Raw genomic sequence first — 24,162 nt, 5'->3', positions numbered from 1 at the left:
CTGGCCGTGAAGGGGAAGACCGCCTTATTAAAAAATATAATAAATATGCAGCAAATTATTCTCAAGCATTTTCCCTAAAGGTACAAAAAAGCGAAGGCACCCAACAATGGCCAGCAGGACAGAAACGCTGCGATTCCCGCTGCAGAGAAACACTCCGAGTCCGCCTCTCAGGTGCTTGGGTCCGTCCGGCCCGCCCTCTACAAGGCCGACTTGACCTTCACAGTCACGGCAGCCTCCCTGGTGACCCAGCCGCTGAGCAACTCAAACACACCGGCTCGTAGACATGTGTCCGCTCTAAGGCATTCCCAGTCTTTTCTTCTCACACGGTGATAAATGAAAGTCCCACTTCACTTTTAAAAACACTGGCTCAAGTCACTCCTACCTTTCTCAGAGGTATTGAAGAAGTTAATTAGGAAAAAGAATTTTAGTTAAAAAGAAAAAGTTAATGGCACATAGAATGAGGCCCAGCACTTGGCAGGACATTAGAGGAATATAAAATTAGTGTAGAAGCATTATGGATAAAAATAATGTCAATTTCTAAAAATGAACATATTTAACACTTTTTGCACTGGACGGAACATAATCATTTTTGATGATGTGAACGCCCCGATGGCCTGTGCAGAGGTGATGGATGGCCCAGCCCCGGGAGGGTCCTCGGCACTCAGGGCCGCGGGTGCCGACGCCCTGGGCTGCGGTCACCTGGGCCTGATTACCCAACGGCTTGTTTCCCTGCCTGGCAGTAATAAAGCAGCACCCTTATGATCATTAGGGGCTTAGGACACTCGGCAGTGACAAGGACACAGTCCAGGTCTCAGGAATAAGAGAGGAAGCAGGGATGTGGGCAGCAGGCAGAGGAGACAAGCCCGCCAGGCCCGGGAGGGGGCGGAGCCGCGTGTGAGGGAGGAGCCAGGCGGGAGGAAGGTGACCAAACGCAGGGCCCTTCTTCACAGACAGGACGAGGGGCCCCTGGAGGGTCAGAGGTGAATGTGGGGCTTCAAGTCAGCCTCAGGGTGAGGAGAGCTGGCCCCGCCCGTGGAGAACGAGGACGACGCTCCAGGAACACGCATGAGGAAAAGGTGCCGGACTCCACCAATGAGAGAACTGCGTGTGTCCCATGCACGTACTGGCAACGTCCAGGGAGTAAGAAACTTTCCTGAGTAGAAGCAGGGTCCCCGTTAAAGACAGCAGAGCCGGCGTTTACGGGGAGAACACACCCAGTGAGGGGCTGGGAGCAGGGGAGTCCAGGATCCGCTCGGCGAGCAGTGAGGACGGGCAGAGTGGACGGCAGGGAGGGCGGTAGTGTGGGCAGTCTGTGCGCGGCCCTCCCCGAGGCCGGCCTGCGTGCGGTCACCTACACTGCAGGGGTCGGGGAAGGCACCCCCACCGCCGGCGGCCCTGCCAGCGGCACCTGCTTCTGAAGCGTCAGGCCCACGGCACAGGCAGCCAGGAAAACAAGCTCAGTGACACACCCAAAGGAGAGAACTCGACACATTTCTCCCTTTTCCCCGCAGATATGAACCAAACCCAGTCTTCCCGTCCTTCACTTTGCTTCTTTCCATGAAGAGCTGGAGTCGAGCCCTTCTTCCCAATCCCTGGTGGCTGGACAGGGGGCAGCGAGCCCAGCACCGCCCGCTGCCCGGCAGCGACAGGGATGGGACCACAGGCCCGGCCACCTCGTCCTGAGCAGCTCTGCAAAACACCCCCAAACCGCGCCACTGCCCTTCTCCCAAAGCCCAGACCACACTCCGAACCACACAGGGCCAGAGCGGCAGAGGCCACCTACCCCATAAGGCAGCACACAGGATCTCCGAGTTAAACCTCTTCTTGTATTTGCGGATCTCTGGGGTGTCGCTCTGTGGCCTAGTGTTGGTGGGATTCACATTGACCACTGAGCCCTTCCGGGTAGGATCTTGCCTTATGGCTTCCGGTCTCATTCCATCACAGGAAAATCCCACTGAAACACAGTACACTTGGCATTATCTTCTGTCCATGCCAACACTGTTCCCGCCTCCCCCGCTCCCCGAGGAAACATTCATGGCCATCACTGAGTCTTCGTCCGGGAAAGGAAGTTTGTGGAGAGGGATGTGGAAAAAGGAAGTCAACTGTGCAGCTCACTGCAAACAAGGCAACGCAAGCGGGAGGGGTGTGTCCGAGGGACCAGAGCAGCGCCCGGGGCCGCGTTCTGGGGGCCAGCTGCTTGCTTGCTGCTGCTTCACTCACCCACGGAAGTCACTGTGGTGCCACTAGACGGAGAGATCTGCAGTAATCTGGGGTCTATAAAAGGCGTAAAGGAGGAGGAGGATTTGTGTTTCTGGAGTGTGCTACTAGCGGACTGAGTCTGCAACGTAAATTTCAATTTTATTAATACAATGACACGAGAAAGGCAAACATCAAAACATCCCAACCCACACCGAAACCGCTGTTCCCCAAGCCAGGCCTGTCCTCCTGCACCACCCGCCGCCGTCGCCCGAGGGGCCTGCGTGCGCACACTCCACGGCACGCGTGGACCCTCCCAGGAGCACTGTGCACAGGCCAGGAACGCTGCCCGCTGCCAACCCATCTACACTTCCAGCTCCTAGTCGTTTAAAACAAATAATAATGATGAAACCTCCTAAAGGAGGTTGGAAATGTCTTGATCTCAATTCATCAATTTCTGAATTTACTTTCCTGGCAAAAAAAGTCCAATTACTCTCTGTTGGAATCCTGGTAAATCTTAACTTTACGTTACTTATTGTCAAGTGCGCCTCTCGCCAGAAAGCAGGGGGCGCTGGCGGTCCCGCTTTAGATGTGTCAGGAGTGAGCGGCGCCAACGGCAAGAGGCCGCGGCCTTGCTCTTTTAGGCGCACTAGTGTTCGGTTAATAATGTAACTTAAGAGAAAAAAACACAAGGAGCGTGAAACAAATTGTTAAGTGGAAATGTAATGACAATTAAAAACAAAACAAACAGAAAATAAACTTGCCAGTTTAGTGGGTTAAGGGGGGCAGTAAATACTGTGCAGGAGAGCAAACCGGAAATGCAGCTGTAAGAGGGGGTGTGTGCAGGCCGAGGGCCCAGAACCTGTCTGCCCCGGGCCGGCGCCCGCACCATCTCCCCACACGGGCAGCTCATCGCCTGTCCTGGAGCCAATGCCTCAGCTCCCAGCTGCCCCCGCGGGCTTCCTGCCCTTGTCCCACGACCGGTGGCCAGCCCAGCCGACGAGCCTGCCCTGGAGGCAGTCGACGTGCCCCTGCTCCTCAGGAGGAAAGGAGCATTCTGATTCTTTCTAATAAGGGAACCAAAATACAAGCAGGCAGGCGGGCCGGCAGTTACAGGTTCCCAGCAACAAGACTGGCGGAAGCGACCTGCCACCTCTGACCTCCTTCAACTCTTAGACAAATGCATTTAAATCTAACCTCCCAAGAAATCAAATCACGGTTCAGTTCAGTAACAGGTGCTCACAGCGCACTGCGTCACTGTCCCGAAGAGCGAAGATCACCCAGCGCCCGACGGAGCGCCACAGCCAAGCCCCGAGGCTCACTCGAGGCTTCCCATTAAAAGCCCACTCAGACCTTCCTGCTTAAAACCCTACGTGTTTACGTTTCCCCAAAAACACTTGGCCTCTTCTTAAACTCTGAGTGACTGTGGCTTTCAAAGGGAAGAAATCTTTGACAGGGCTGGTGAAAACAAATCAGCAGTGCCTCCCCAACAGAAAGCCAGCCAGCCCTGACTGCAGGACACGCCTGCTCCGACGGCAAGCTTGTCCAGGGGAGGCCACGTCTGCTTTACCAACTGCTTCTGCTTTCTTCATTGGATAAAAGGAAGGAAGATTCCACAAATGACCCTGAGAGCTCCATGTCAAATACATAATGGCTCTGAGAACACAGCAGTCACTTCATTTAGACTTTTGGAAAGTAAACTGAACACAAAAAGCCATGCAGCTACACTGACCGCGAGACCAGGGAAGTGCGCTGCAGGAGTGGGGCAGACTGGTCCGTTATGGGATTTGTATGCGGATCTGAGCCATGTTACTTGGGGGTGGGGGGAGGAGGTGACAGAAGAAAGCGGGTGGGGAAGGCAGGGGGAGGGACGTGGGAGGTCTGCTCTGCGCACTCACTACCAGGCAGCAGGTCTAACCCAGGAGAGCAGCCAGCATGGGCAAGACCTACCTCATTAGCAGTGAGCTTGTCCTGGGGTGTCTGTGGGGACATGGTGGGTGTCGGCTGGCTGGAAGATGGGGAGGAGGAGGTGGAGGAAGTGGAGGAGGAATGGCTTTGCTGTAAGAGATCTGGCAAGAGGTGAATGCGCCCGGCAAAGCCATTGCTCTCATGATGGCTGGCTCGCTTTTGGTCAACTGTACTCTGTAGAAAAAACAGGCACACTTGTCTCGCTCAGGCGCCGCGGGAGCTGCCTACGCCCCTGACAACTGCCTCTGCTTGGGTCTGTGTGACTCCTGACGGCTCCTCTCCATGGAGGGGCGGGTGGGGGGGAGAGGGGGCGGCTGCTGCTCGCCTCCCTGCTGACGCCCAGGCAGGGCCAGCAGCACGGAGGCCCCCCGCCCGGGCGGCACCGAGCGGCGCCATCTGCTCTGCCTGCCGCCCTAGCTGCCATCACCGAAACCACAGGCAGTGGCTTTTCTTTCTAAATCTTTCTGTCTAAAGCTCTAGAAAGTGCCCGTTGCTTCTTTGAATCCTGGTCTTTTCCACGTTCTTCTCTTTCCACCCGAATGCACTGCCACAGCATGAGCCACACTCAGGGAAAAGTCAAGGCGCTGGGCAGGCGCCTGTTGTACTTAAAGGAGAAGCAGACACCTGCCCTCACAGCTCGGCGAAGCGGTGGACAGACAGCCGTAAGGCGGTCACCCAATGAGCGCACCTGGGCGGTGCATTGACGGTCGGCGGGAAGGGAGCGAGCATCTGGGACACACAAGAGCGACCTCCGCCTGCTGCTGCACGGGCCCCCCTGCCTGGCTCGGCTCACACGCTCTCTGCAGGGCCCCCGGCGCGGCCCTGGCTCGCAGCCTCCTGAAGGCCGCCCTGTGGCTTTCCTACTCTAGACACAGACAGACTCCACGTGGTGCTGAGGCTGCTGGGGGGCGTGCAGAGGCAGCGATGCAGGGGCGCCGCCAGCCCCGCTCCTGACATGCAGCTCACACCTGCCGCCCTGGCCCAGACACTCAGCCCTCGGGCCTCGTTCACATGAGAACAGATGATGATGTAGAAACAGCATGAGGAGTGGATGAGCAAGTGGGTTAATGACTCAGGAGAAGCTCAGCCTGACCAGTGTGTGGAGACATGGGTACCTGGCGGACAATCAGCGTGCCCTCCTTGGACGGGGTCATGGCTGGCTCACTCTCCACATCGTCATGGACAATCATGGTTCTCACGGATTCTGTCTCCCCATTGCTCAAATTCAGAGATGACCTACTGAGAAAAACCCAGAGGTGAAGGACCATAAATACCATCAGCTGAGGATATTCTGTCTACACTTTTCACCTTCTCAAGGTCATTAGAATTTCAGGCCACAAGTAGACCATTTCCTCAAGGAAAGCAAATCCTTAGCGCTTTCCCTTCAACAAACAAGGTCCTGCCGGCAGTTTGTTTTTGAGCAAAAAAACCAGAATGAATGCTTAGGTTAAAGTAGTTAAGCCAATCAGAAATTTCCCTTTTATCGGACTTCCAAATTAAAAAGAAAAAAGGAACTACACAGGGGGGGCTGGGGAGAGGCACTGGCATGCACGCACACGGGCGGCCGACCGCGCTCCACGCTCGCGGTCTCAAGAAAGGTCAGGGAACCACCTGTCCCCGGGGCAGACAGACTCGGTGAGGCTCTCCCGTCTAAATACACCCAGGACTGACGCTGCTCTGGTGTCCTCTGGTCCGGACATGGGTTCCCCGGCCCCTTCTTGCTCTGCGTCGTCGTCTTCCTCGTCCGTCGTCCCCGACTCCTCGCTGGACGAGGAGTAGTCTGTCACCTTGTGCGGCGGCCGCACGTCCTCCACCGCCCGCAGCTCTTTGGCCAGTGCAGTCAAGTCCTAACGCGGGGACAGAAAAGAGTGAGCCGGGCTGGGAGAGGAGAGAGCAGCCAGGAATGAGACGTTCACTTTCACTGTCAGTGAAAGAGCCACAACCTCCGTTTTGAAAAACTGTGTGGTCGAGCATTTACCAGTATATGAAGGTGAACTCTTCTGACAAAAAGACCAAACAGTCAAACAGCCCAAATCTCACACCAAAAAACCCACAAGAACCTGCTTATGATAAGCTGGTAGCATTTTTTCTCACTATACAATACAATTCTAGATAAAAAACGTATGTAGACAGATCCTTGGAATTTGTTATGAAGATACCTGCCGATGTAACAGAGTATTCTTTAAAAAACATATTTTTATTGATTTCAGAGAGGAAGAGAAGAGGGAGAGAGAGAGAGAGAGAGAGAGAGAGAAACATCAATGATGAGAATTATTGATTGGCTGCCTCCTGCACGCCCCACACTGGGGATAGAGCCCGGGCATGTGCCCTGACCGGGAATAGAACCAGGACCTCCTGGATCACAGATGGAAGCTCAGCCACTGAGCCACAAAGCCAACCGGGCACAAAGTCTTCTTTTAAGGAGAATACCCACCTGTGCCTGCCTTACCCCAATCTTCAAATCATCCCCTGGCAGTGGTGCCAGTGATGTGAACGTCAGAGATAATCACAGGAAAGGCTTCCCTTTTCTACTCTACACGGAGCTGTTTTAAGACTCAATCAATTACCTCTCTATATAAAAGCCTAAGCAACCGGCCGACCGGTGCTCTGACCACCAGGGGGCAGGCGCCCAGGGCAGGAGCTGCCAAGCTGCGGTGACTTGGCAGCTGCAGATCTTGGGTGACACACTCGGAACCAGAGAGGAGGGAGCCCGATTCCGAGAACCTCCCTCTCGCGATCCAGGACCCCACCTGTGCACAAATCTGTGCACCGGACCTCTAGTCCAAATATAATTCCCAAGTGCGACTATTATTCATAGTCCACATTTCATACAGAAGTCTAAAGTTTATCTTGCTACTTGGGGATTTTATTTTAAAACAATGACATTTTACAAAGCAGGCCTTGTAGCCTTTCCCCCAGCAGTCCCACCAGTTTTCTTCTCCCCAGAGAGGAGCAAGTTTCCCTTCTTTGAGCCTGAGCCTGAGCCGCTGAAATCATAGTGACCAAGGATGGACCTTGAGCCTCGCTAACCATGGCATGAATACAGTGTGGCTTTGTAAAAAGTTTTTCTTTTAAACTATAGTTAATAACAAAAAATGCATGCAACGAATTTTGTGTGTTAAAAAGATGAAGCAAAAGATAAGGGCTTTATCATTCTAGAAAAGATAAACTGAGGAAGGAAAAGCAATGCAGATGGAGTACAAGTTGAGTGTGAAAGGCAGTTGGAATGGCTCCGGTGTTTCCAGAGATGGCTTACCACTTCACTCTGCGTCCGGCAGCCGTGCCGTTGGCGGGGCGGGAGCACAGCACGGGGAGCACGGAGAGAGGGAGACGGAGCACAGAACTCATCAAGCAGGAAATCACAGTTCCCACAGGTGCACAATCCGCAACGTGTGCAGAGACAGGGTCGGTTAGTGCGGCAGGGGTGACAGGAGGAGCATGGGAAAGTCACAGCTGCCTCTCTAGGTACCAAAAGGCGGAACTTAAATAACAGGTGATGTTAAAAAGGGGAGGGAAAAGATTCTAAAGCCAGCATTACAAACGCCCAGCTCATCTAGAATGCGTAGAGGCTAATGCAAAGCAAAGAGATAAAGGCTTTCTTTCTTCTGTATTTTTCTTAGTGACGAAGTTGGGAGGGGCATAAATGTGTCTGAGGTTAAGGCCTTCATTCTAATCCCTCACTCTGTGAGGGCCCGCAGAAAGGCGTGCCTCAAAGGCATGCTCACAGCAGGAAGATCTCCCCACGCCCGGAGGGAGCGAGAGGCTGCGCACGCCTTACCGCAGGTTTCAGAGGTCTGAACACTTCTCTTTTGTCTTCAGGTTTTTTTGCTGCATTTTCAAGGCGCTGAGACGGAGAGCCTTCAGATTTGGATGATGCTGTGAGAGACAAGAAAGGCAGATACATACAAGCAACCAGATGGTGCTATAAGGTAGACTGGCCCATCAGCCTTTGCTTCTCCCGCTCGCCCCTGCCACTGCTCTCAGCCTCCGTGCAGGGTCTTCACACACCGGTCTGTACTCCTGGGCTTCTGACACCTACCCAGTCTCCATCATCACCACTCTCTACTTAACACGTCCTCACAGAACCTTGTCATGTCAATAACATAATCTATTATGACGAGTATGTTTAAATACCCATGTTAATGTCAATACTGATGGAGTCTGTAGTAAAAGAAGTAGGTTCAAAAATCAGCTGACATTCAGCTGATCACCTTGGACAAGCTACTCAATCTCACTGAACTGGTTACTGCGGTCTGTAAAGTGGGTACACAGTAAGTGTATCTCATGAGGTTATGAGGAAGATGAAACGCGACAACACAGATGAAGCGCTCACAGTGCGAGGCACGTGTAAGCGCTCAGAGTCAGCTCTCGTATTAAAATCACGGTGACTACCAGTGCCATTACAGCCCATGCTGTGACCGTGTCCTGTGACATGCACTGTGCAAACACCAGGCAGCTCCCATGGCTGGGAGGCCTTCAGTGCACTACTCAGAGCCCAGTGTCGCTAACAGGGGGGTGGGGGTGGGGGGGCGCGGAGGGTACAGAAAGGCACCCTACATCTCACTCGGAAGCGCTCCCCAGAGCCGCTCTGAGAGCCAGGGTGCGAGCCGGGCTGGGATCCCGAGTTGCTGGATCCTGAAGAGCTTCCGCTGCCAGGCCTGGGCGTCAGCTTTTCCACTCTCTCCCACAGCAGCCGGGGCTCGATGCTGCTGACGGAAAAGAAGGGGAGAGAACAGCTCATGCGTTACCCAAGATGCAGTATCGAGCTGTATGCACACGCATGAAACACAGGTATGATGAGAGCCTACACACAGGAAGCTCTAACGTTCTTCATGGTTTTTATCTCAGGTACCCCAACAAACCAAATATGTAAATGATATCCTACCATTAGCAGACCCCGAATCTTCATTAGGCAAAGCTAATGCTATTGTTGGGTCTAGAAGTGTCACCATTTCTGTCATAGCAACATTATAAAAAATCCACTTATACAAATTATGCACAAAATTGTACTGTTTCCGGGCTGCTGCTCCCAGCCAACCACACTGGTCTCCGGAGCTGACACTACGCAGCGTCCTCCTCCGTGTGGCTGTGACAGGGAGCGCGGGCGGGTGCGACCAGCCGGGCCTGGCAGAGGCAGGGGCTACAGGGCCCGGAGGACACGAGGCACACTCAGTCCCAGGAGAGCCCGGCCCACCTGCTCACCGAGGACTAGGCGGCTCGGCGGCTCCGGGACAACCCCACCTCCAGCACAGAGGACCTGAGGCTCGGGAAGGGGCAAGGACAGCAGCGGGGCCTCTTCCTGCTCCGGCCCAGAGGTGGTGGGGACCCCACAGCTTGAGCGGTGGCTACTGGACCCTCGACACACAGCCAGTGTTACCAAGAAAATCAAGTTTTACTCTTATTTCTTTTTAATGAAGTTACACTCGCATTTAGCTGTATAATCTAGAGGCCACTAGCCTCACGCGGCTGAGAGCTGCTCCCAGGACAGAGAGCTTTGCGCTGAAAACAGTGTTTGGTTAGTTCACTGGTTTACTGCGACTGTAAGCCAACCACGGCGTTCTTCAGTGCTGCTTGTCGTTTTCGTATTCCCACGGCCCAGGAGACCCCCAGGCCCCTGCTCTGGGGGCCTCCCCACTGCTCTGCACTCACCCTCACAGACAGGCGGTAATATATCTCATGGCAGTTTTTCTTTCACAAACTGATAATCTCCTCTTTGCCACAGAACTTCCCTGAAGGCGACTGTACGTAACTGCTCTTAAGCTCCGCCTTCTTTTACCTGGTGGAGTTTCTTTGCCCAGCTTGGCTATTCTGCTGCCCACTGCCCTGCAGCGGGGAATCCCGACGGGACAGCACAGGGGAACGGGACGTTGTTCTCACAGGAACCTTTGGGTAGAAAACACAGCAATCACATTCTTGAAAATAGGAGGGAAAAAGATTTCCCTGCCCAAACATTTTCTACAGCAGTCCTAATTCTGTGAGCCTCGCTGTCACGTCACTGCCCCGCCCGCCCGCCCTGCCTCCACTGACACAGGAAGAGAAAACTGGGTCCAGGCAGCGAAGGCGCGGGACCACAGCCGGCGCCTCTGCAGCACCCCCGCCGTGTGGACGGAGCTCTGCTGGCGGGGCATACAAAGCACTTTGCTAAGAAAATGTGAGAATCAGGAAAATAAGCTCAAAGAAACCAAACAATGTCCACAAATGGATCAGTAGGAAACAAAGACTGGTAGGAAGCAAGAAAATATTCAGAGGAAGCAAATTCTAAGTAGAGGAAAAATAAACTAAAATGTGCCTTTATGTTTAATTTCACCATTAAGTAATTACCAAAAAAATTAAAAATAAAGTTTAAAGCAAAACAAAGCCAACAAATTCCTCAATTTAAAAAGAACAATGTCTCCTTTTTGAAATTTTTGTTAATGATTTTTCTTTACAAGAACTTTTCTGAAAGTTTAGATAACGGTAATGTTGAAAATAATCTGTAACTTCTGTATAAATGTAAGACAGCTGCTAAAATATAGGCTATCCTATTTGTTCTAAAAGCATGCTGCTACGTTACTTTGTTACCAGTGTTTAGATACAGAGCTAACAACAAAAATGAACAGCTAGCACTGGCTGGACGTGACTCCTGACCGTGCAGCTCTCTCCCCACCGTAAAAAGCTCCTGTGAAATTTCATGGCCCCTTAATTCTGGTGACGTCACCATACCCTTAATTGAAACGAGTAATTTTTAAAAAACAACAAAAGGAAAAAGCAGCACACATCTGTCTGTCTGCTTCTTACCCGTGGAGGCACCTCGTCACTGTCTGATCTAGACCAAGCCTTTTGGGCGGGGCCAGGCGCCTCCGCCTTAGAGTCAGAGCTCTGACTGAGCGCCTCACTGCGGGAAGGTGGACAGGGGTCCTGAGAGCGAAGATGGTGGTGTGCAAATTTGGGAGGAGAAGGGTCACTGAAGGAATGGGATCTCGAGACAGGGGAAACATTGTTCTTGAGAGATGCCAGGTGGGACCACTGTACCTTACAAGAAAACAAAACACAAGACATTCAATGCGTTCTGCATAAAAGGCTTTTCTGGTCAATTCCAAATTCAAACAGGAACTGGGGAAGGCAACGGGTGCTCTAGGGTTAGGCAAGCCCGGCAGCAAGCTGCTCCCCTCTAAGTGAACAGGGCCTGGGACACAGTATGCACGGAAGAACCAATGCACACTTAGAAGGGAAACTCTTTAACCAGGTAAGCACGAGAGCAGCAAACGTGAAGGGTTTCAAGTTTAAAAGAGGCTTATCGCCCCTGTCCTGATGGGGGACACTTGTCCCAGCAGAGCCTGGAGGCGGCGGGCGGCACGGAGGGCCTGCGCGTGCACACCTGCCTGCCCGCCCGCTCCCTGCAGGGCAGCAGTGAACAGCACTGAGTGGGCAAACACAAAGCCCTCAGGTCCCGACAGATTGTGACTTAAAAAGAGCCAACTTTCCACCTACACCAACAGTTTCCTTCTTTCTTCTTCCAAGTCTTAAAACACTCAAACCCTAGGTCTCCATACATCTTCACACTAGTTAGGAAAAAAGAACTTCAGTTTCTTCAGAAATATTCATTCCTATGATTCCCTAAATCAATCTACTTGACAACACTTGTTAACTGGGTTTTTATCTGGCTGCTTTTAAATTGGACAAACAATCTCTGAAATAATCTGTATTTTCTTTAAATTACTATTTTGTTTTAAAATGTTTAATATTGCAATTTACATAACTCCAGTTATATGTCTATTACATCAATGCATTTAATGAAAACAGGAAATGCCAAATCACAACCGATTCAATCTTCACTAAAGCAAGATCCAAAATTAGTTCCTGGTCTGAGAGTTCTAGCTGAGAGTCACATAACTAGTTATTGGTATAATCTCAGATGCCTAAAATGTGCCAACTATTCAGAGTCTGGAAAAGCGTGGACCTGAAAGTGTTGTCTGTAACTACAATGCTCAAAACATGGCTTCAGCTCGGGGTCCTCCCTGCAAAGCCCCCGGAGAGGACGCCTGCACAGGTGCGGCTCCCGAAGAGCGACCTGCCACAGGAGGAGGAGCCAGAGACCCTCCCAGGAACCACGTTAGGAGCCGTCCGCACAGAATGCAGCCTGCGGAATCAGCAGCGCCTGCTTCCCAAACTGTCCGTGGCCCAAACGGGTAAGGGTTTTCTATTCACGGCAGGGCTAACTTCCAGATGAAACACTAAGCCTGGCCTCTCCACAGGAACGTCGTCAGACTGATCCCATGGCCCCTCCTCCTCTCCCCACGCAACCTGTCCTGCTCTGTCTCCTTTGTCTTTCCATCCCTTACTCGGAGCTGCTGATCGCTGGTGCGCCAGCTCTTCCGTGAAGCACGAGCTGCTGACTCCATGGGACACCTCCCATGGCCCAGGGCACCTCCCCTGCCCCCTAGGGCCAGAGCCTGGTTCTGTGGTCCCTAAACTCCTCCACACAGGGCTTAGTTACTGGAAAGCACATTCAAATCCTCGTTTGAATTAGTTTTTCGAAGCACCACAGCTACTTCTCACAAGAACGTGAATTCTGCCCCCAACACATGCAAACCTCAGTGAACCTGGGCCTCAGAACTTGCTTCCAATATTCTGAGTTACACAGCTGCGCAGAGCAAAATGACTAAAAGTCTGCTGTTTGAGCGAGAAAGTGGCATCAGTGGGGACCTGAGACCTCTGCGTGGCACCCTCTGCCGTCCATGTTCTCTCCAGACAGCAGAGGGCTCCCTGGCCCACAGCACTCAGCCCAGCTCTCCCACACCAGCCACGTGGCCGACCAGTGAGAGCTGGGACCTTTCCACCTGCTTCAGGGAAAGCCACACCTCACCTATTGGATTGTAACTTTTTTAGGATCTTAAACCTTTTGAGAATCTGACAAAAGGCTCGTTTCCCAGGGAAAAAGAAGAAAAGAAAAAAGAAAAGCATGCACATTTGGACAAAACCCAAACCTGTATTGGCATTTCAGGGTAGTGCTGGCTCTCTGATGCCCACTCCTGGGCTCGCCAGGTGCCAAGGTCTGGCTAAGAAAAGGTCTGGTTCGCCCCTTATGTACTTGTAACACTAGCTTTCTAAAAACTAAGTTGAAAAAATCCTTTATGTTAGAATAAGAAAACACTTATTCATGAACATCTGACAGAATGCTAGACTAAGAAAAAAATCACCGAATCTGGATATGCTTAGTAAGTACAACAAAAATCTTAAAACTTCCTACTTTTCCCTATCAAAAGAGGGTCTGTCCTCTTCAGGTTAGTCTAAACTCACTCCTGCTAATCTCTTCTCTTTCTCAATGTGGGAACATACCACCATGTGATTATGACAAGCAGGCCCGTGGCCTGAGCCCTCACGTGCCCGCGACCCACGGCCTGGCCGCCGCACCTGGGGCTCAGCTGGTCTCTGCAGGGCGGGGTGCACAGGCTCGGCGCTGCCACTGGAAAAGGACTCTGATCTGGAAGGCACGGGCGGCTCCAGCACTCGGCCTGTCTGCTTAGCCTGGGCTTCAGGGGAGCTGTGGTTAGTTTTCCTAAACCTCTCTTCCACCTGCATCGGAGAATTAGGAGACATAACGCAGTGTTAGTGGGGAAAGCAGGTGCCAGGGAAAGCCTGGACGTGGGCGCAGAGACATTTTCTGTCAACTTCAACTACAAGAAAAGAAAGGGACAGCTTAAAAGGGAGGAGCAAATACAGCAGGACAGAGAAGTACTTCTGAGGCCAGTTAAAGGAGGAGCCTTGAAGTCCCCGCCTGGCAGGAGTTCTGGGGTTGTACATGAGGATGTAGGCCAGAGAACAATCACATGTGTCACAACCAACTAAACCAACAGAGGAAAGACTGCCATCAGGGATTGCACTCCAGCACAAAGGGCATTCCAGAACATCTGTTCCCGGGCTCTCTGGGGCCAGAAGCGCGGGAGGGCGCCCCCGGCGGCCTCGGGAGCCCGGGACACCCGTGCCACACCTCACCGGGAGGCTCTCCCAGAGGCAGCAATTCGGTACCAAGTCAGGATCACCGAACAGTCAGGAAGTCGGCTGTGGGCACACTTCATCCTCATCCCCATTTGGGAAAAAGAGTTAACCAGGCCACCATTCCCTCATTTGCATTTTAAAGAATGATTCTGCCAGCCAATCTTCCCCTTGTGTTTAGGTCAGTGTTCAGTTCACCTGAGAATGTACCAAAGGCAGTCTGGTCCTCTATGGAGAACACGCCCAACTCGGTCAGAAACCCTGCGAGTCAGTCCCTCACTTCTCAGGACCGTTTCTCAGCTGGAAACCCCAGGGGGTGGGTCCTCAGCTGCCGGCACGTCTGGCACTAAGACCTCACAGGAACCCACACGGATTCCCGTCTGCGGGCGCAGGGGACGCGCAGGGGAGCGGTACCTCTCGCGCTCGGTCGGCGGGCTCGTAGTGGGGCCTGGGCTCCGGGGCGTGGTAGCTGGGCTTGCTCCTCTCCTGCGGCGGCGGCTGTGGGTGCGGCCTCCGGTGGTCATGCTGTAGAGACAGGAGATATGCTTGTTCTTGTTGCAACTGCCTCTGGAGCCTCTCTGCCTGCCGGTGCTGCTCCAGCTCCCGCCAGCGGCACTCCTTGGGAGGGAGAGGAGAACACTGAATCTAGGGGACACTGGAGGGCTCGCCTCTTCTCCGATTCATTCTCAGCTCTCTAAAGACCATGCTATTTCCCCCCATGCTCTGTAACCAAGTAAAATGCTGGGGTTTCAGATAGCATATTACCTGTGGGAAATCTGACAGCTTGTTGCTAACAATATCACTGGACAGAGTAAGAGAGAATTCAATTAAATGTCAGTAGCAGTGGTTTCAAAAGGAACCTAGAGTAAGCTAGGTGAACTACGCAAGCGCTTTCAACCATCAACCCCTAGCGTTCTTGTCTGCTCGCTGAATGCCAAATTCTGTTCAGAGCCTTTCCTATCTACCAAACAAGGACAGTGATTAGTGGGAAGTAAGGAGGTGAATAAAAGCCACCTGGAATGTGCCCCAGGCAGTAGGGCCACGGAGGTGTCTCCACTTGAGCCTGCCAGCCCCCAGCATACCCAGAGTGGCCTGGTGGCGCACAGCTGTGCCCGCTCGGGGAGGACAGACGTGCCCTGGCACTACAGACAGACAGACGCGGGCGTTACCAGTAACAGGGCCTGCTCCTGGAGCAGCTGCTGCTGAAGCATTTCCAGGTGCCGCTGCTCCTCTTCTAGCTGCCGCCTGATATACTCCTGTCACACAGAAATCACCCAGCGATCAATGGACCCACAGAAAGATCAGGACCCGGAATGGAGCGCACCCGCCATCGGCCCCAGTCGTCCTTGGTGGTCGTTCACTTAGGAATGAGTCTCAACAAAATCTATTGCTCAGAATTTTCCCAAGAACTTCAAACACTGGCCACCAGGACCTTCAGAGCAGAGTGTAAGAGACGACGGCGTGCACTCCCCCAGTCCGCACGGGGAGCTGGTGCGTCTGCCGTACACAGATGCCGGCTTTACAGGCCGCGAGGCTCCTGCAGGATGGCAGACGCTGAAGTCGGCAGTTTAATTTTAGGAACCAAAGCGTTCTCATTCACAAATGTCCGCTGCTTAGTCATTCTTTATACCCAGCATGGGTTGCCAATTTTTAAAACCCCAAACCAAAACCTGTTTATTATTAAAATACAACAAGCAGGATTTGTGTTTTCGCTGGCGATGGATACACTACATTCTGAAAGCCCGTCTGGACACGTCGGCGACTTCCCACCAACGAACAGGCCGAGGCTCTTCACAATGAGGGGCCTGTGTGTGTCCATGACAGAGACAGGAGAGGGGCGTGGCAGGTTCCAATGGGAGAGAAGGATGAAGAATGAAAACGGGCGAACACATCCAACATATGTGCATAAAGAGGAAAACTCCAGCCCGGAGTGTCCACGCACATTAATGGCCTGGGGAACCAGTGGCCCTAGCTGTGGATCAAGCAAGCCCCCTCCCAGGCTCGCAGACTCCACATCTGAGAAATGACTGCAGGGGTACTCTCTCCGCTCTCAGGATGGTTCTGTGAGGCTCAAATATGAGATACAGATCACCTCAGAAAGAACAAAGTCGGAACAAAAAACAGAAGTTTCCTTCCTTTTCAATGGGGAAGAAAGCTAACTACTCAAAAGGGGTCCCCGAGGGCAGCCTTCACGCTGAAAGTCAGAGACTTCTTTAGAGTCCACTGCTGACCACCCACTTACCCCAAGCTGCACCCCGAGGTACCTGAAGTGAAGTGTGGCTAACCAATCAATCCCATTGCGAGAATGCTGGGTCACAGAAATTACGACGCGTAAATTTCCTTAGAAATGTTCATCTTACAAAGAAAATTTAGCTAAAAAACAACAAAAAGCCAGTCTGGGGGAAAGCATATCCACAAGACCGGTGGCAAACACGCCCTGACTCCAACCCGGGCTCCCGGAGCCTGGCCCCGGGCGACTCCTGCCCCGCCAGCAACGGCCGAGCACGCGCTGCCTCCCCGAGTGACCGAGGAAGGACCCGACTCCCCTCCTCTCTTCTCTGGACTAGACAGATTAAGCCATAAGCTAAAGGATCAAGTAGCCCACTCATTTGTTTCCTGCCTTCAAAACACAGGGGCACCTGGAAAATGCACATCTATCCAAGTCACAGGTCCTAGTCCACGAACACAGAGCAGTCACACATGCACACACACAGGCAGCCTTATGCAGAGGGGTGTTTCCTCAGCACCGTTCCCGTGGGAATTCTGCAATAGAATGAGGGAAGCCGAATAAAACTAACTTTTGATGTTATTGAATTTGTTTTGATGTTACTTTTTTAAAGAGGTGAACAATGCTTGCTATACACAATACCTAATGCCTGTCACTAGAACAATAAAGGTAAGTATCACTTTCATATCATCTTATCACAACTGAATTGTGAGGATTAAATTGTGATCTAATTTTTAAAAGAATGTAGTGCATGTTATGTCTTCCTTGCAGTTCCCAAGTATAACTTGGAATGTGAGAAAAACAAACAAAACACACCAGTTAATTGGCCCACAATGTCAGGAAGGTGACATAAAGAATGTCACTCGAATTCCTAGGAACACTGGCAATCAGCAGGCAGACCGAGTCTCAGAAAACCTGAGGGGTATAGTTAGTATCAAGGATAATAACTGAACAACCACACCTGGAAGTTAATACCACTGTCTTAAGGTACTTTAAATATGAATCACAAGTTTCATTTAAATTGGTCCCATTCATATCTTTCTTCTTTATTCAAAGCTCATAACACACAGTGATTCCTTCAAAGACATGAAAGGCAAGGAGGCTAGTGATGGGATCCACACTGACAACAGACAACAGAAAACTCAATTTTTGTTTGTACAGCTGGTTCAAGAAACAGAGAGGGTTCTAAAGAAAACTACCATCTGGAATTAATAAAATGTTATAAATATTATTAAACCTGATCTTTTTGTGGTTAAACAAAACAACACTGTTGCTAGTTTTCCTAAAATGCTACATGTGTAAACTGAATTATATGCAAAGATATCTATCTATATAAAAGCCTAAGCGACCATTCAACCGGTAGCTATGATGTGCACCGACCACCAGGGGGCAGACGCTCAACGCACAGGCAGGGAAACATGGAACAGACTAATGAATCTCAGAGGGAAGGGGAAAGCGGGGAGGGTGGGAAGAGATTAACCAAAGATCTTATATGCATACTACAGGCCCGGTGCACGGACTCGTGCACCGGTGGGGTCCCTTGTCCTGGCCTGTGCCCTCTTGCAATCCAGGACCCCTTGGGGGGTACTGCTCTGCTGGTTTCGGCCCGATACCCGCAGGTCATGCTGAGGGACCCCACCGGTGCACCGGGCCTCTAGTATTAAATATTTCGTTAGCCAGTGGTTACTTCAAATATTGCTCATAAGAAATTTCTTATAATTGACTTTTAATATCATTTTTAAAGTGTTAGATCTAAAGCATTTAAACTGAACCTGAGAAGACATATTCAGAAATCTTTCCGCCACCATACTATCTGTAGACCACTTTTCTGGTTTCAAGGTTCCTAAAGTATAATAATTTACATAACTTTTAAAAAAGGCAATAGGCTCAGTTTACTGGTTACTTCCAATTTGTTTCAGCATCCTGAACATCTAATGTCCTGGACATGTGCACCCACACGTGTGTGTACGTTTTGCCCTAAATACCCCAACTCTACAAAAGTAACGAACCTCACAAACTCAGGTGGGAACATCCCTGTGAACTAACCTGCTCTCTTTCAACTCTCCTCTTCTCTTCCTCGGCCCGCCTCCGCTCCTCGTCCTCTTTCCGCCTTCTCTCCAGTTCCTCCAGCCGCCTCTTCTCTTCTTGTTCTCTCCTTCGCTGCTCACGTTCTTGCTGCCTTCTAGCCTCACGCTCTCTCCTTTGTTGCTGCGTAAGGAAAGATAGAATCAGCAGGGACCTTCTAGCCATGGCTCTCATGACAGTTTGCGGAACAGTTATAACAAATGAAGGGGGTTCATGGATCCCATTTCTACTGGCCAATTATTCCACATGCCCTAGGCCTATCCATACATACTAGCTTCCTCATAAATACTGGTTAATAGTGCTGTGTTTCTGTGAATCCTTATAGGGTTAGGTTTAATTTTTATATCTATTATTCCCCTTTCTTCACTGTATCATAGCAATTAGGGGACAGGGAATTCTTAATCCTTGAATACCACCAACAGTTACCCAAGGTCCAAGGTCCAAAAAAAAAAAAAAAAAAAAGACAAAAGACAATAAAACAAAGGAAAGTAGATATAGGGCAAGTAAAGAAGAATAATTAAAGAGGTTTCAGCACTCATCAAGAAGAGAACTGACCTCAACCAGAATAATAAATGCCATTATTAACTAGTGGCCCGGTGCATGAAATTTGTGCATGGGGGGGGGGGGTGTCCCTCAGCCCAGCCTGCACCCTCTCCAATCGGGGACCCCTTGGAGGATGTCCTAAACGGCGGTCGGACATCCCTCTCGCAATCTGGGACCGCTGGCTCCTAACCGCTCACCTGCCTGCCTGCCCGATTGCCCCTAATCCCTCTGCCTGCCTGCCTGATCACCCCTAACTGCCCTCCCCTGCTGGCCTAATCTTGCCCCCAACTGCTCTCCCCTGCCGGCCTGATCTCACCCCCATCTGCCTCTGCCTGCCTGACCACCCCTAACTACCCTCCCCTGCCGGCCTGGTTGCACCCAACAGCCCTCCCCTGCTGGCCTGGTTGCCCTCAACTGCCCTCCCCTGCCGGCCTGGTTGCCCCCAACTGTCCTCCCCTGCTGGCCTGATCTCGCCCCCAACTGCCTTCCCCTGCTGGCCTGATCTCGCCCACTACTTCCCTCCCCTGCCGGCCTGATCTCGCTCAAACTGCCCTCCCCTGCCGGCCTGATTGCCCCTAATGGCCTCTGCCTCAGCCTCCACCACCATGGCTTTGTCCGGAAGAAAGGTGGACATCCAGAAGATGGCCAGTCAACTTGGTCTAATTAGCATATTACCCTTTTAGTAGTATAGGTTATATAGAATAGGATTGCTTAAATGGGGGTGGGGAATCCTTTTTCATCAGGAGGAGATGCTCTTGGCAGACAAAAATACATAATCCCTGTATCTGAACTGACAGCCAGCCATATGCACTATACTGCCAAACCGGTCATTAAAAAATTGAACCGCTTTCTTACACCTTACACCAAACAGCTGTTGCCTTTAAAACCCCTCCTCAGCTCCCACCTTAGGTTCTGCCTTCACAGTTCACCTAGATTAGGTTCTGATTGGTTGGTTTCTATGCCAGTCAGTGTCAAAAGCTCCACCTCCTAGGCAGCCATTGGCTCCTCACACTTCACCCAGATTTGGTTCTGGTCTGTTTCTATGCCAGTCAGCGTCAAAAGCTCCACCTCCTAGGCAGCCATTGGCTCTTTGCACTTCACCCAGATTTGGTTCTGATTGGTCGGTGTCTATGCCAGTCAGCGTCAAAAGCTCCGCCTCCTAGGCAGCCATTGGCTTCTCACACTTCACCCAGATTTGGTTCTGACTGGTCAGTTTCCATGCCAGTCAGTGTCTTTGAGCCTATCAACGGGCCTGATCAGAGAGGCGGGGCTGATCAGCAGCCCCGGCAGAGGCCCAAGAGAAAAAGAGGTGCGGCTGCTGGCCAGGCCTGGAGCAAAAGAGAGAGGCAAGTGCTGATCAACAGCTGCCATGGAGGCTACACATCAGACCCTGCTTCTCTCTCCCCAGGCCTCTCTCCAGGCCTGATCTGCAGCCCCTTTGGCAGTCAGTGCTGGGTATGGGCTCCCACAGCTGAGGCAGTCAGTGCTGGGTCACCATGACAACCCAGCATTGACTTCTGGTTGGTCGAGCCTCCAGTCATTGTGGATGTTACGGACCCTGGGTTTTTATATATTAGGATATGAATATAAACAATTGCTATCAAGCACATGTTTACTACACATCCCACACTGTGCTATTTGATTTTTTTTTAATTGATTTTAAAGAGGGAGAGAAACATTGATTTTTTTGTTCCGCTTATTTATGCATTAATTGGTTGATTTTTAAAAAATATTTTAAAGTATGTTTTCATTGATTTCAGGGAGATGGAGAGAGATAGAAACATCGATAATGAGAGACAATCACTGATCATCCCCCACTGGGAAGCGAGCCCACAACCTCGGCATGTGCCCTGACAGGGAATTGAATTGTGACCTCCTAGTTCATGGGTCGATTCTTGTATGTATCCTGACTGGGAATGGAGCCTGCAACCTTGGCTTATCGAGACAATGCTCTAAGCCACTAAGCAACCCAGCCAGGGAGTATCTGATATTCCTTATTCCAGATTCTTTACCTAATATGATTCTCATAACGAACCTAGGAAGTAGGTATTTCATCCCAATTCTACAGAGGAGAAAACGGGTTCAGGAAAGTTAAGGGACTTGCGCAGTATTGCCAGCTCATAAGCCCCAGCTAGAAGGACACATGGTCTCTAAAGCCAATTCGCTAACATTAACATCACCCTGCATCCACCAACAGGTGCAAAAGGCACCCGACTCACCAGCCTGGCTCTGATAGCCGCCCTTAATCTAGCTACTCTAGTGACCCACAGTGTGGACACAGGCACAGGCACTCATCTGGCTGTTTGTCCCTCCAGCCCAGATGTCTGACGGTACGCACTTCCGCAGGACAAAAGAACAACAGCACCAGTTCTCCCCATGGAGGGGAAAGGTGCTAGCCAGGAGACCTCAGAAGACGAAACACCTCTCAGCATGTTCCACGCAGTAGCCTGCAGCCACATGTGTTGACTTTTGTCAGGGAAGATAGTGGTCTTGAATACCCACCACAGACTGCTTTTTAATTTAAAAGTTTTAATTTCAGACCATCCTTTGTGGTCACTTTAGGTCTCTGAGTTTGCAAGGCCACCGTGCAGGCCTTGCCTGAGCTAGCCAGGTTAGCATGTGGCCGCTTTTCATCCACACATCCCCCTTTTGGTCATGCTACTGAGCACTTGAAATGTGACCGGTCTGACTGAGAAACTGAGTTTTTAATTTTATTTCATTAAAGTTAATTTAAATAATCATGTGGTTAGTGGCTAATGTATTGTATTGCATAGCTCTAGAGAATAAAAAGCTATCAAATTTCTCAAGACACAGGAAGCCAATATTACTACCACAAACTTTAATGTGACATTGAGATTCAATATTAAAAAAACAAGATAGCTTGGCTGGTGTGACTCAGTGGTTGACCGTCAACCTATGAACCAGGAGGTCATGGTTCGATTCCCGGTCAGGGCACATGTCTGGTTTGTGGGCTTGATCCCCTGTAGGAGGCAGCCGATCAATGATTCTCTTTCATTACTGATGTTTCTATCTCTCTCTCCCTTTCCCTTCCTCTCTCTGAAATCAATAAAAACATATTAAAAAAAAAAAAAAAAAAGACAGTTTGAGGTAAAGCATTGGGGATATTAGACACAAGCATTTACAACGGGTATACAAAGTACTGTAGTCTAAGCATTCCTTCTGGATTTCCCCCGTGACCCGTGACTAGCGTTCAGTCTGAAGTAGACACTCACAAATGATTTCCTGAGAATGCCCAGTACCGTACTTGTGGAATGACTGGGTATAAAGGATCACGTGGTATCTGGTCTCTCGGCTGAGTACTAACTACATCCTCATTATCCTCAGTGGAGCTCTGAGTGGGCTTTTGGCCCCACCTCCTATTTCATACCTTCCATGTTTTGTGGCTTTGTTCTCCAGTGATTGCTCTTCGAATTAAATGCACAAAATTCACCAGGTTCCCATGGGTGGGGGCAGGGTCACGGAAAGAACTGAGCTCCTGTCCTGTTTTAGAAACTACAACTTCCAATGGGAGGCATCTCCATTGAATGCGAACACCAACACTGCCCGGTACACCCGCTTGCTGCCCGCCACCTGCTAGCTTAATGACTTTTCACTGTTTCAATCTTAGAAAAGAGGGGAAAAAAGACACGAGTTTGTTCAAAACAAAGGCCTCAAAAGCAGGCTTTCCGCACTGATGCCATTTCCATGTGTGGCTCCCACTCAGGGGCAGGAAGGCGCATGGCCTGGGCTCCCGCCTGCACCCTGCCCTGCACCCCTTTCTTTTAAAAACTAGCTACCAGGACATAGGACAACCAGCAACACTCCCCTCACCAGGACAAACGCACGCAGAAACACGAGGTCAGAGACCCGAGTCACAGCCACGCAGCGGTGCTGGCCTTCTCCTTCAGAGCAAAGTGAGCACAGACCCTCACTTACACCTGCTGCATCTTCTACGCAGAAACACAGAGGGCTGGTTTTCGCCGGCCCATCACATAAATACACAGGTGCTGAGAACACAACCGCTTTTCCAACATCGGCAATAAAAACCACAATTTTCCAACTGGAAAACATAGGTTTTTTTTTAGCTTTAAATAGACATTAACTCCTTCAGATATCCCTGGCTAGCCAAAATTTTCAAAGGAAACATCTTCTGAACTTTCTTGAGTAAAAACACATTAAAAATAAAACCTGAAGCTGAAATGCAGTTTTAGAGCTTCAACCTTATACGTGTTCTCCTTGAAGAGGTAAGAACAGAAGTGTTCTGGAAGCTTCCGCCCTGCTGGGCAAGTGTGGCTGCAGCAGCCCACTGACCTCCCCAGGCCCACAGCGGAGGCTCAAGGCCAAGGCTGTGGCAGTGTGGAGTGGTTAGAATACCCAGCGGGTAGCAGATACCTCCCAGTGAAAGAGAGCCCACAATCACACAGGAAGGCAGCTTCCCACAGGGCATGTCAACAACCCTCCTCCTCCAGTCAGACCAAGGAAACAAAAGAAAAAGGACCGGGGCTACACCCTTAAAACTGCCCTTAGCTTCAGAGAATTCCACTTCCAAGCCCATCAGTGTGAACAGGCCAAAGAGGCAAAGGATCTGCTTCGCTGATTTTTATAACTTCCAGTCAACAGAGTAGCCGCGCAGGGCCACGGGGTTCTCAGGAGGCTGTGGTATGCGCTGTGGCACTCTCGAGAGAACCAAAGGCCGCAGGGGCAGGTGCGGTCTTGACTGGTGCCCTGGCACAAGCCACTCCCCTCCCATGAGCCTGACCCCTGCCTTGTCTAAGTGTGTGGGGCAGCAGGAGGAGGCTGTCTGTGCCAGGTGCCATCAGGGCATAGAGTTTGCAAGGGATCGATTTTTGGAAGAAGTCAATAGTTGATGTGTGAAGTAAGAACAATTTTTAAAAGGTCTCATAAACAGTGAACTGTAAGAGGACCATTGCCCCAGGCCAGATGTGGGCTCTCCCTCCCTTGCCCACAGCCTGGAAGTGTGCCCAGATGCGGTGAAATGGCAGGACCAACAAAAGGAGGGACGGAAAGACCGAGCGGCTTCGTCTCCACATCAGCTCTCTAACAGTGAGCTGAAGGGCAGGAAAAACAACTAACCTAGGACTTGTACTTACTTACATTTGTAGCTCACCCTTTCAAGACAGTGACTGTTGCCTGTTTTGTCCGTAAGT

General features: G+C 51.0%; 1 protein-coding gene across 48 annotated transcripts in view; it reads right to left on the bottom strand.

The window, feature by feature from the left end:
* MAP4K4 (mitogen-activated protein kinase kinase kinase kinase 4) overlaps window positions 1-24,162 on the bottom strand; it is a 184,345-nt gene that overhangs the window by 16,365 nt on the left and 143,818 nt on the right. Inside the window, exons 13-25 of one of the 48 annotated variants that reach the window (XM_054728367.1) lie at window positions 18,413-18,574; window positions 15,309-15,395; window positions 14,554-14,757; window positions 13,558-13,719; window positions 10,942-11,175; window positions 9,941-10,047; window positions 8,722-8,873; window positions 7,943-8,040; window positions 5,836-6,011; window positions 5,280-5,403; window positions 4,147-4,338; window positions 2,221-2,338; window positions 1,784-1,954 (exon numbers count right to left, since the gene is read on the bottom strand). In XM_054728367.1, coding sequence (XP_054584342.1) covers window positions 1,784-1,954; window positions 2,221-2,338; window positions 4,147-4,338; window positions 5,280-5,403; window positions 5,836-6,011; window positions 7,943-8,040; window positions 8,722-8,873; window positions 9,941-10,047; window positions 10,942-11,175; window positions 13,558-13,719; window positions 14,554-14,757; window positions 15,309-15,395; window positions 18,413-18,574 — 1,987 coding nt within the window. The remainder of the gene's footprint in view (window positions 1-1,783; window positions 1,955-2,220; window positions 2,339-4,146; window positions 4,339-5,279; window positions 5,404-5,835; window positions 6,012-7,942; window positions 8,041-8,721; window positions 8,874-9,940; window positions 10,048-10,941; window positions 11,176-13,557; window positions 13,720-14,553; window positions 14,758-15,308; window positions 15,396-18,412; window positions 18,575-24,162) is intronic. The other 47 variants (XM_054728368.1, XM_054728369.1, XM_054728407.1 and 44 more) reach the window with 47 other exon arrangements.

The sequence above is a fragment of the Eptesicus fuscus genome, chromosome 16 (assembly GCF_027574615.1).
Source record: "Eptesicus fuscus isolate TK198812 chromosome 16, DD_ASM_mEF_20220401, whole genome shotgun sequence".
Taxonomy (NCBI): domain Eukaryota; kingdom Metazoa; phylum Chordata; class Mammalia; order Chiroptera; family Vespertilionidae; genus Eptesicus; species Eptesicus fuscus.
The sequence above is the reverse complement of the archived record's forward strand: the minus strand, read 5'-3'. Positions and strand labels throughout refer to the sequence as shown.